Raw genomic sequence first — 11,937 nt, forward strand, 5'->3', positions numbered from 1 at the left:
GTTTATAATTGCTTACAATTTTTAAATCAAAGAAAAATAATTTTATATTATGCTTTGTAGTGTATATTATATTGAAAATATTTCATACACATTGTAACATAATCAATATTCTTAAATTTGGTTGTGTTTACATAATAACACATAACTAAACTATAATTTAATTAGTATCATCTTTATCGAGTCCAAGATCACTAATAAATGCTTTAGGATTAGGGTCTCGTCCTTTGAATCGTCTGAATATTTCCCCAGATGGACAGCTGCCACCAAATGCAAAAAAGGTATCTCGAAAACTAAAATAATTAAATTACAAAATTACAAAAATGTAAAAAATTAAATTTTGATAATAATATAATTCAAGTATTACTTAATTCCTAAATGTTTAATATTTTCGTCAGGAGCCTTAAATGATTGAAATACGTCAGCTGCTATGATTTTAGACCACAATTCAGAATAGTAACTTGCTGCCCCTTGTTCATTAGACATTACTTCAGCAAACCTGCATGGGAAACTGTTCCATTTACTTAAAGGAAATCCATAATAATTACTCCACATTTCTTTCACCAGGTCATTCCAATTTGTTTTGCTAAAGGATAAATATATTTTTATACATAAATATAACAGAATATAGTAATAGATAAATATAAATCAAATATTGTATACATCAAATGTCGTAAAATAATATAATTTACAGTAGAGATTTGATGATATAATAAATTTGATTAAATATAACTATAGTTAAAAATATTACAAGGTGTTGGTTTTCCTCAATTCAGGGTAAAAATTAGAATATTATATTTAGAAGGATCAGTTAGCCGGGTTTTTGAATTTTCTATTATTTTTTAAATTGCAAACCTAACAGAAGGGTTTTACAAAAGTCATGTGTGAGGTATCAGCAGTGCTACAACTAACCCTGGCACCAGTATAATAACTGAGTTAATGATGATAACTTACAGATAAAATAATACAAAAATATGAATAGTAAGAAATGTCTTATAGTGCAATGATAAACCCCCAGTTTTACGATTCCATTTTCATAATGCACCAGACGGAATGACAAATTCAACATTATCTTCTAGGTATTCATATTTATACTGTTTTTTGGATATTTAATAAATCAACTCGCCACACCATAGCTTCCAAGCATCCATAGCTTGTGCACAATTAGTCAATTCTAAGAATACTACAAAAAAATTATAATAATATTAAAATATAAATACATATTATATTCCGGGCTTAGATTTATGTACCTTGAAAAATAATAAAAATTATTTTATGACCTAAACAATCTTAAAAATGTCCTAAATAAATCCCTCATATATCAAGATATGAATTGTTTTATTTAAAAACCATATTACCTTATGTTGTTGGTGTACAATATATGTATCTATATATTATATTTGTCTTTATGTTATGTTACTAGAAAAAGGTTAAAAAAAATTCCTAAACACGTTTTAATTACCTTAAAATAATTTAATGGTCTAAAATCATAAAAAACTTTTAAAAAATACCCCAAAAATGTTTTTGGTAGCAGTATATACTTAATAGAAATTTATGTATTGGAAAGAATCATGTTAAGCATTTTAGAAAAAAGACGCAAATGCATTGAGATTCAAGTCCTAATTACTACATTGAAATTTGTTAAAAATATATTTTAAATTTAAAAAAACCAAATTAGTTGTCCATTATATAAGTAGGAAGACATTATCTCATTTTTTCTTATAGCACATTGCCACTAAAGTTTACCAATGAATAATAAAATATAATTTTTTTTTTCAGTTTTCAAAAGTTTCTAAATAATGTATATCATTATATTATAATGTTATATTCTTACATAGTATGCATTTTAATGTCAATCATAGATTTGTAGAGTTCATCACAAGTATTGAACCCAGCCATATGTTGCTTGATTTCAGTCAGTTGATCATTTGGTAATCTTTTACCTGTCTTGTAGTGGCCATTAATAGTGTCAAATGTATCTTTATCATACAACCTGAAACAATAATGAATATTTTAAATAAATATAAGCAACAATATAAATAGATATTTCATCTAATATTAATTACCAATGAATCATAAAATTACTGGTTATTCCAACTGCATCCCATTCAACATTATTCAAACCAGATACTTCACCATAATGCACTTGACAAAGAACATTTTGCAGTAAATGCCCAAACTAAAATTTGATTTAAAAAAATATTATAAACATTATCACTAGGTCTCGGATGTTGTTCGGATTTGTTGCTAAGTATGTTATAAATTTATTTCAAACGAGTACCAATTAATATATAAAAAATTTAAGTGCAACTTTTTGCAATTTTTGACCTTTTTTCAATTTTAATGCAATTTTGTTGATTGTCGGCATGTTCAATACAATTTTATATATGTTTTTATGTTTTCACTTTTTTTTGTTAGATTATACAGTGCAATAATTTTTAAGGTAAGGTAAGGTTTTTTTAAAAAAACGAATCAAAAATAGTTAATACAAATTTTAAATTTTGATAAAATTATTTGTAGATTCCTGAAAAAATAACAAGATTTACCACAATTTACCAGATTTTTTATGACAACTGACAAGAATTTGAATTTGAATCTTTTTTATTATCTACTCATTTAAAACCTATATATTAAAACTTTATAATATTACTTAATAACATGACAATCCATTTCATAAAATAATTTGTTAATATATTTTTTTAAATTTTTTTGGTACAAAATATATTTTTATTGCAATTTTTAAGTGCAATTTTGGGTTTTTTTCACAGCAATAATGCAATCAATTTTATAACATTTATAGTGCAACAACATCCAAGCCCTAATTATCACTTATTAGTTATATATCAATAAACAAGACATTTACTTTTCCAAATAAGGTTTTCACTTGGTCAAAACTCAATAAGCTTGGGTTTTTATTCTGCATTGATGGGAGATTCAGTATAAGAGCTGATAAAGGTAATACTTTTTTTGGAATTGATGATGCAGTCCTATGAGTTACTAACCAACCAGGTTCACCAACAGCTTTCATTTTTTGTGGCCTGAAAATTATTTTCTTAAAACACATTCTTAATTACCAATTTATAATTAAAAGTACATACCGAGAACAAAGATCTAAATAAAATCCAGCCACAATAGAAGGATCATTTTCTTGTATTATTTCATAATATTTGACATCAGGATGCCAGAGATCAACTCTATTCGGCATTTCTAAAATGCGTATTCCATAGAGTCGTCTACATAGTTCAAAGAGACCATCTAAAACTCGGTCTAATGGGAAGTACTCAGACCATTGAACTTCATCGTAACTAAAACAATTAATATATTTCATACATATATGGATAAAACACGAAAATGTGAAGAATTCAATTGGAAGTATAACTAACCCATAGAGTTCTTTTTTTTGTAATCTTGCCCAGTAACTTACATCCCACATTTGAATAGGATATTCATTACCCTTTTTATTTGAAAAATGTTGTAATGATTCTATTTCTTTGTCTTGTAAGGGTCTCGCTGTAAACAATTATTTATTGTATAATAGTTTCAGGTACATAATAAATATGATGCATCGGAAGTAAATAACTCTCAAACATAATTAATCAAAATAGTTAAAAATACTATAAAATAAACTAAATGTAAAATGTATATTGTATAGTATTTAGTATTTACCTTTATCCAATATTGACAATAATGTATTTTCTATAACTGAAATTGAGGGAGCCATTTTTGTAATCAATGATATTTCGCCATAATTTTTAAAACCCAATTTTTCAGCAGCTTCAAGTCTATAATTTAAAATATTTAGCAAATATTAACGAAATAATTAATAACAATACTAACCAATATTTAAATAAATATATAAATTAGTATTGAATTATAATAAGAAATTTGTTAACTTTTAATGGGTAGTAAATAAGTTAAAGATGAATCGTTTTGTACATATTGTTAGCATAGTTTGACCTAATTCACAAATTGCCATAAGTCATACCACTAAAAAAAACATTATTTGGAGGATTGTACTAAATATATTACATTGTGCTATCATTTAATGATATCACTACTTAAAATCAAGATTTAATTACAGCTCTCATAAAATCTAGTGTTAAGATTCCATCAAACTAACCCCACATTTATTTATTTTTAAAATTATCTTAATTCTGTTTCATTTGAATTGTTATAATTAAATAATGATAGTTAATACCACATTTTTTTTTATTATTATTATATTTTACTAGCTATACAATTGTACAACCCTAATTCACACGAGAGAAAATTAACAAACATACAGCGTTATATTGATAAATCTCAGCAAATCTGAATAGGTATATCTCACTTTATGAATTAATTCAACCAAGATGGGCAATGGGCGATGTGGTATATTGGATATAGCACTTGTTACATTTTTGAACATGGTTCAAGCTTCTTCCTCGACATTCTAGATAGTCTTAAACAGGAGGGAGGACGATTTCCCTTATTGTCACGCTTTGTATCCGCCCTTGAGATAGTGTAACTGGTTTATTGTTATTTTATTTCTCAAATTCTATTCATAGAATTTGGGTCCATAAAACTATACTTAAGACCTGTTACTTTGTGTACTCTATAAATTGAAAAACTCCATTCATATTAATTTGGTAGTTTCTGAATTTATCTTTATAACAAAACAATTTAAATATTGAATAATTGTTCATAATTTCTCTAGAAAAATAATTGATATAATAAAATGAAGTAACAACAATAATTGTGAATTAGATAGATAACAAATATAATATGAATTAAAGGTTTTTCATATCTCCTGGAAAATAGGCAATATGGAGGTATTACAATTGCGAATTAGGCCAACAATATATATATATATTACGTAGCAATTTTAGTTACATCATTAATAAATTGTAAATACTTTTAATTTATTGTTTTAAACAGTTTTTAAAAATTCTTAAATTTTATTTAATTTACCTTAATTTTCGAATTTCTTCAACTTCTAAACCATTGTTAAGTTCTCTTTTTTCGTCAGCAGGTGAACCAGCCTTTTCATAAGCTTGCCAGACATTCCAACGTAAATCTCTGTCTGGGCAGTACTCAATAAATCTATCTGCAATACCCCATGTCAAGGCAACTTTCCATGGACGTTTCTTAGGGTTGTCCCTATAAAATTAACACAAAAAATAATTTTTCTTAATTACAAGATTATAATATTATAATATTACAACTTACTTATTTAATGCCATTAATGTCAAAAGGTCTTCTGGAAAATCTTTGACTAGTTGTGGATTATCAATTATTTGTTGAAATTGACTCCATGCCATCTAAATATATAATATTAATTTAGATACACAATTTGAAAGTCATAACAGGTTTTTAGTGCTAACAAAAAATATTCACCTGCCACTAGTTTTCTTTTAAAATAATTACAATTTTTATTAAATAAACACATTATTTTGTTGAATGATCAATGAATTACCAAGAATGCTGAACAACAAAATACTTACATAAAAATACCCTTTTTTAGACGACAATGATCAAATTTAATTCAATTAAGGTTAAAACTTAAAAATGAAATGGTATACCAAAGTATTTTATAATTTCGAAATCATTAAAATAGTATAAAAATTGCAGCCACCAAGTGAATATATTTGTTTAATTTCAACTACCAAATATTATAAATTTATAAATGGGTTAATCTTACTTCTAAACGAATTTTAAAATATTTTTGCTTAGTACTGCATTTTTGTTTATTTGCTTTAAATGAATAATCTAATTGTTCACTAAGTTCAAGTCCATTGAGTTTTCCTTCTTTAATAAATTTATTAACAACTGCAACTTGTTCTTCTGTCAATTTAGACAAATCAGCTTTCTATAAATAACAAAGTAGTATATTGTAGTACACACACAAGATATTAATTCAATTTAAGAATATAATACTAACTTTACATGCTTCATAAATAGGTTTGCTGTTGTATTTTGTTGTATGAGACATACATGCTTTATTGTGTATTGGATAATATATCCGAGCCGGCATTATTGAACTATCAGCTAAATATAATGTTTTTAATACAGCCCATATTTGATCAAATTTATGACTAAGATTCTCAATTGGCTCTAATACATCTTTAAATAAATCATATTTTCCATCTTCAACTAAAAAGACAGTCAATTCATAAGATAAGGCATTCTATTAATCATCATCAAAAATCATATTACCTGAGTTAAGGTAATCTTCAATATCACGTATGCCGCATTCAAAATCAATAAATTGATTACTAATTGTGTTTTCACATTTTTTGATATCTAAGCCCGTAAAACTTGGATGGTCGGCATTTACTTGTAAAAGACTTTCTGTTAAATCTTTACTGATTTCTGGCAATCTAAGACAGCAAAGTTTAATTAATTATCATATTCATTCAATATTAACACTAATTAAGTAGAAAAAGTACAATAATAAAATTAAAATAATAATTAAAAAAATTATCTAAATGTATAACTATATAAGAAATATTATTAAAATAATTTTATTTTTTATTTTATTTATTTGAAAACAAATAATTTACAATAGGTTATAGAATACAAATATATAGTTATTTTCGATCTTTTGTGTAAGGAATTTTCAAATCTTATTATACAATTTTAAATTATTTTTAGCATTAATTTATATATTGTTTTTTTGTTCACTTACAATACAATATATCCATTTCGACTTGGTACTCTGGTTAATGCACAATTCTTGTGTTTTGGTATTATGTTTTGACACAATCTTGTGCAACGTGAAACAAATAACATTTTGTAAAATAATTGATTGAGAGTGTAAAAATCTAATTAAATACGTTTATATGTTTAATTATTCGATTATAATAGTATTAAACAAAAAGTATGAGTATAGCTTTGGTTTATATTTAATAATTTAGTATAATAAATTAAATAAGTAAAGCACTATATTATATTGAATATTATAGATGATTGAAAAATCAAAAATGAACTTTCTTATCACTTGGAAATTATCAATAATATTTTAAGGTTAATACAATTATTGTTATTATTATTTTATCATCATCAATATTATTACTATAACTATTATTATTATCAAGGTGATAGTGATACCCGCCAGGTTGATTGATTTATGGCTGGGTACTGGGTAGTATAAATAGTATAATACTACAATATCCACTTCAATTATTATTTATTTTATTATATATTATTATAAATTTATAATTTATAACTTATAACATTTAAGTATTGTTAACTGCTATTATTTATTATTTATTAGCTATAAATGTTAGCTTATTACTGTTGTTTACAGTGTTCTCACTAAAATCTGCAGGTTCAGAATTAGTATTATATATAAATTTAAAATTAAAAAAATATAAATTATAAAATAGATATTTTAATATAATATTAATTATTTTCGTTTTTAATTTTATGTTTACAAAATATAAATTATGTTTGACAAAAAGATGTTGAATGCTTTTCCTCAAATATCCCACACAAATTTAATCAATATACTGAAACATATGCCCGGACCCAAAGACTTAGTTGTAGAACATAGACTATTTAAGCCCCTTGAAATGTTCATCGATATGAAAAGCTTAAGGTATGATCTTGTTAATATTATTTATTAAGATACTAAAATATGTTTTTATTAAAGGCTTTATGGGGTCGAAAAAGTGTTTAAGCTGCAAGAATCAATCAACCCAATTACTGATCGACAGTGCGTTTTTTTGGTGTCATCTAATCTAACAGCAACAAAAATTATTTGCGATCTCATTAACTCGTGTCTAAGTAGAATAAGCTTAGCTGAAGATATTATTAAAATCATTATTGTTCCCAGGTCATTGATTACTATTGAAAAACAGTTTGAAGAGGAAGGTGTCTACGGATACATTCAAATATTTGAATTCCAATGGGATTTCATTCATTTAGGAGATTCCTTACTTTCATTGGAGATGATAGATTTCTACAAAAATGTTTTTGTTGAAGAAAACCAGTCGTTGTTATTGCCTGTTGCTAAAGCCCTGTGGACAGCTTTTATGGTTTTGGGATTTCCTAAGACAGTGTGTGTAAATGGAAAGTTATCTACAGCTGTTTATAAATTATTGAATAGATGTTTTACAAAAAAAGGAAAGCCTAGTAATAAAAGTGAATCATGTTTTTGTATTTTGGATAGGGATTTTGATTATGCAAGCGTGCTGTTAACTCCTTGTACATATGCAAGTCTTTTAGATCAGGTAGTTGGTATACAAAATGGTATAGTAGAGATAAAAAAAAATGATGGAACTACATCTATAAAAAACTTGTGTAACCCAGATGAAACTTACGAATATGTCAAATACAAGCAATTTGGTGATGTGTTAAATTACTGGAAATCAAAATCCAAAGAATTGCAAGACAAACTGGAAAAAAGCAAAAAACTGCAGCTAGATGAAATGAAACAGTATGTCACTCAAGAGTTACAGAGTGTCTTAATGTCAAAGAAAAACCTTACGTTCCATATTGATGCGTCTGAAGTTGTATCAAAAGTAATAGGTGATAAATTTATTGATTATATTACACTGGAAAAAAATATGTTAGAAAATAGAAGTCGCAAAGAAAACTTAAACTGTATAGAAGATTTGTTGGCCTTTGGAAAGGGTAGTGCCAACGATATATTACAGCTCATATGTTTATTCTCACGATCTCAGGATGGATTTACTTCGATAGAATTAAATAATATAAAAACAAAATTTTTACACCAATATGGTTTCAAGTATTTTGAGACATTCCATGTTTTAGAGAAAATGAATTTAATAGTAAAACATGATAATAGCTCAGTTTTAAACAGTAATTTAAATAAAATTATATCCATTAATAAAACCAAGCAAATGATGCAAAACATGATACAAAAATTAAGACTTGTAGATGATAGCGATCATTGCATGAGTGCAGCATTTGGTGGATCATATGTCCCCGCTATTGGTAAACTAATAGAGATTATGTGTAAGGAAGAAATGCCTGAAGAAGAAATTGTTAAATTATTATCCAACTATTCATTTCAAGTCAATGACTTTAAGACTGGAATAAAAACTGTATATGTTATGGTAATTGGAGGTATAACATATGCTGAACAAGCAGCACTTCATTTTTTAGAAAAATCGATGAATATAAAAATCATTATTTTCAGCACAAATATAATCAATGGAAATATTTTAATAAACTCTTGTTTATAGTATTTATATAAATTACCCATAGATAGCAAATTATTTTAACTTTTTACAAAAAAACTTTTAATTATTATGTTGTTCACAAAGACATAAATATATGTATGTCTAGTTATTCAGTACTTATTTTGTATATTTCCTAATTCCCTACATAAATTAAAAGACTAAGTAAAAATATATAGAATAATTTATAAATACTGTAATAGAAAATGTTATATTAATATTTAATAATATGTGCAATATAGTTGGTATATGTATAATTATTGTAAAGTGATGGTGAATAATGTATTATTTTTATTTGATTGATTTTTAGATGTTTATAAGTATTAATATAAGTTATAACTATCTAGATACATATTTATTCACTGGTAGTTATGCCTGCTAGGCCAAAGAGTACAGAATATTCATAAAATATTTATTAGGGATAACATACAGTATAAAATTAACGAACTAATTTTTTTTAAACTTGCATATCATTAAAAAAAAATCAAAGTTTGATAGATTTTCTGTCTATAATGTAAAATTATATAAATAGGGCTATGAATAACAAAATGATGTTTATTATTTGGTGCATTTTGAAATAGAGTGTTATGTCTAGCAATAACATTTAACTGAAGAAGCTCTGATGCCAATACGACTAAAAAGATCAAGTTAGACAAAGACAACTGTTCCATTTAATAGTTTGTATAAGAACAAATAATCATAATATTACATCTACTAATTAGAGCGGATATATTATACTCTGTCCAGTAACGTTTCCTAGGGGGGCACAGGGCCATGCCCCTCCTCATTGGCTATTTTTGCTATTTTTTTTTCTAAAAATGTATAATTATTTGTTTACATGAACACATACTAATAAAATACCTATGATTATAGTGATTTACCAATGAATATTTTGTGCTTATACCAGTTACCACTATTTTAACACTCATTGTACACAATTGTTTATTTTTATACCCTTAAAATTTTTTTTGGACTAAAATTACCGTTTTTATTATTTAATTACTTCTTAATGACTGACTAAAAACATAAATAAATAATTTGCATTAAAAACATTAACTAGTTGGTTGATTTGATTTTTTCTTTTTGGTATTATTTTTTTTTATAGGTAGTGTAGGTATATGGAAAAATTGAAGATAATGTGTCCTCCCTCCTAAAAAAATTCTGGATACGCCACTGACTTAGTATTGATTTCAGCAATAGATAGTCTACTCAAGATTAATTTATAGGTAATCCCAATGAAATTTCTTTGAATTTTATCAATTAAACTTACTGATTGAGGGTTCCCAGTTAACAAATCAAACTCCAATATAGGATGACCAATGAAAAAAATAAAACTTTTAAACACATATGAATATATAATTAAATCTATTCAGTAAAATGTATAGAATTTAGTTTTCTAAAGGCTTTTGCATAAATAGTTTCTATGTAACAGACAAAACTCAGATCGGCTGATAAAATTCTACCGAGTTCACACACCCCCACACCTCATTCATCATAACATTAATATTAAAGCTAGCTAGGTTATAATGGTAAAGTGAAAAGTTGGAGTTTAATGGATGATATTTTTCCATACATTTGTCTACTTTCATCTAGGTAATCTAGCTGCTATTTGAGAACCATGTTAAAAATCGATCAAGGTATTGTTATAGTTTTATCATTTTGAACAATCATTATTGTGATTAATTAATAAATATTTTTTTATATTTTCAGCCAATTATAAGAATTAACTATGTTTAAATACTTTTTAATAATTTAATATATAAATACTAAAAATAAGAAAGGGGTTATATTGCCACCTTTCATCACACCAGAAAACACTAGTTTTGACTCGGCATTTGTAATGATTATAGAATTTTTAAAATTTGAATGCGCTAAGGTATATGAAAAAAATGACAGACAGAATAATAATATGCTACCACAAGATCTATAATGCTACTATCTGTTCTTGTTTTTAAGTTCGTTCAGATTGGGATGATCCGGTGGTTAGTCTACAGATTTATATTTTCTAAAACCGTGTTAATTATCGATAAAGATAATAATATATTTAAAATGGGACGCTTTTTATTCAATGATGAGCTTAGATTAACGACTGGTCGATAATTTTAAATATCATCTCTGGTTCCAGATTTCTAAATTAGATTGATAAAACTATGTTTCCTCATTTTTGGGAATATGGCCAGTCGCAATTTAGGCAAGTATTTCATTCCAAGACGCTTACAACTTTTATTTGATAATTTATATAAATATAATTAATTTGTAATAGGTATATCTACATTAACATGTATTCAAAAAATATTAATATTGTATTGTAAACCTACACATATAAGGGACTTATGTGATGACATATTGCTGTTTTTTCCTATTTAGGTTATGCTATTTTAGAATGAAGACACTAGAAATATATTAGGTACAATTTAAAATAATATTTTTGATTTGGTTATAGAACTTTGATCTTGCCCGGATGGAATTTTATTCTGCGAACACGCTAGTATGTATAAATACTTTAAATGTATAATAAACGAGTAGTATACACTATACGCTACATAACATAATAAAATATTGATACGGTTTAGTAAATTAGTAACTATATACTATAAATAAACTATATATACTATACTATATAGTTATATAGGCACTAAGGATTAAGCCACGATAGCTTCTATTCATATTTCATCGTGGATTAAGCCATTATAGAGTACTGAGTAGTAGAGTACAACTATTATTCTGTGGACACGGTCCACGGACCACGATCCAG

The 11,937-nt window shown here is 25.8% G+C and overlaps 2 protein-coding genes across 2 annotated transcripts; one reads left to right on the forward strand and one right to left on the reverse strand.

Moving 5' to 3' along the window:
* Window positions 1-40: 40 nt before the first annotated feature.
* Window positions 41-6,946, reverse strand: LOC107173330 (uncharacterized). Its single transcript, XM_015523837.2, has 14 exons — window positions 6,665-6,946; window positions 6,193-6,356; window positions 5,918-6,129; window positions 5,678-5,845; window positions 5,206-5,297; window positions 4,948-5,136; window positions 3,664-3,779; window positions 3,381-3,507; window positions 3,096-3,302; window positions 2,861-3,035; window positions 2,064-2,176; window positions 1,832-1,990; window positions 365-583; window positions 41-290 (listed from the first exon to the last, which is right to left on the reverse strand). The coding sequence occupies exons 1-14, from the start codon at window positions 6,766-6,768 to the stop codon at window positions 158-160; spliced, it is 2,178 nt and encodes a 725-aa protein (XP_015379323.2). The 5' UTR covers window positions 6,769-6,946; the 3' UTR covers window positions 41-157.
* Window positions 6,947-7,003: 57 nt separating this feature from the next.
* Vps33B (vacuolar protein sorting 33B) lies at window positions 7,004-10,234 on the forward strand. The gene is made up of 2 exons (XM_015523842.2): window positions 7,004-7,576; window positions 7,631-10,234. The coding sequence occupies exons 1-2, from the start codon at window positions 7,425-7,427 to the stop codon at window positions 9,186-9,188; spliced, it is 1,710 nt and encodes a 569-aa protein (XP_015379328.2). The 5' UTR covers window positions 7,004-7,424; the 3' UTR covers window positions 9,189-10,234.
* Window positions 10,235-11,937: the final 1,703 nt, after the last annotated feature.

This window comes from Diuraphis noxia, unplaced genomic scaffold (assembly GCF_037042655.1).
Source record: "Diuraphis noxia isolate RWA-SAM2 unplaced genomic scaffold, SU_Dnox_SAM2 contig0004, whole genome shotgun sequence".
In the NCBI taxonomy this organism is placed as follows: Eukaryota; Metazoa; Arthropoda; class Insecta; order Hemiptera; family Aphididae; genus Diuraphis; species Diuraphis noxia.

Excerpts from the sequence above, each read along its gene's own strand:
- LOC107173330 (XM_015523837.2), bottom strand. The coding sequence starts at position 6,768 with ATGTTATTTGTTTCACGTTGCACAAGATTGTGTCAAAACATAATACCA. Across the intron at positions 6,130-6,192 it reads TGAAGATTACCTTAACTCAG|TTGAAGATGGAAAATATGAT; the intron begins GTAATATGATTT and ends CTGTCTTTTTAG. Across the intron at positions 5,137-5,205 it reads ACATTAATGGCATTAAATAA|GGACAACCCTAAGAAACGTC; the intron begins GTAAGTTGTAAT and ends TTAATTTTATAG.
- Vps33B (XM_015523842.2), top strand. The coding sequence starts at position 7,425 with ATGTTTGACAAAAAGATGTTGAATGCTTTTCCTCAAATATCCCACACA. Across the intron at positions 7,577-7,630 it reads ATCGATATGAAAAGCTTAAG|GCTTTATGGGGTCGAAAAAG; the intron begins GTATGATCTTGT and ends TTTTTATTAAAG.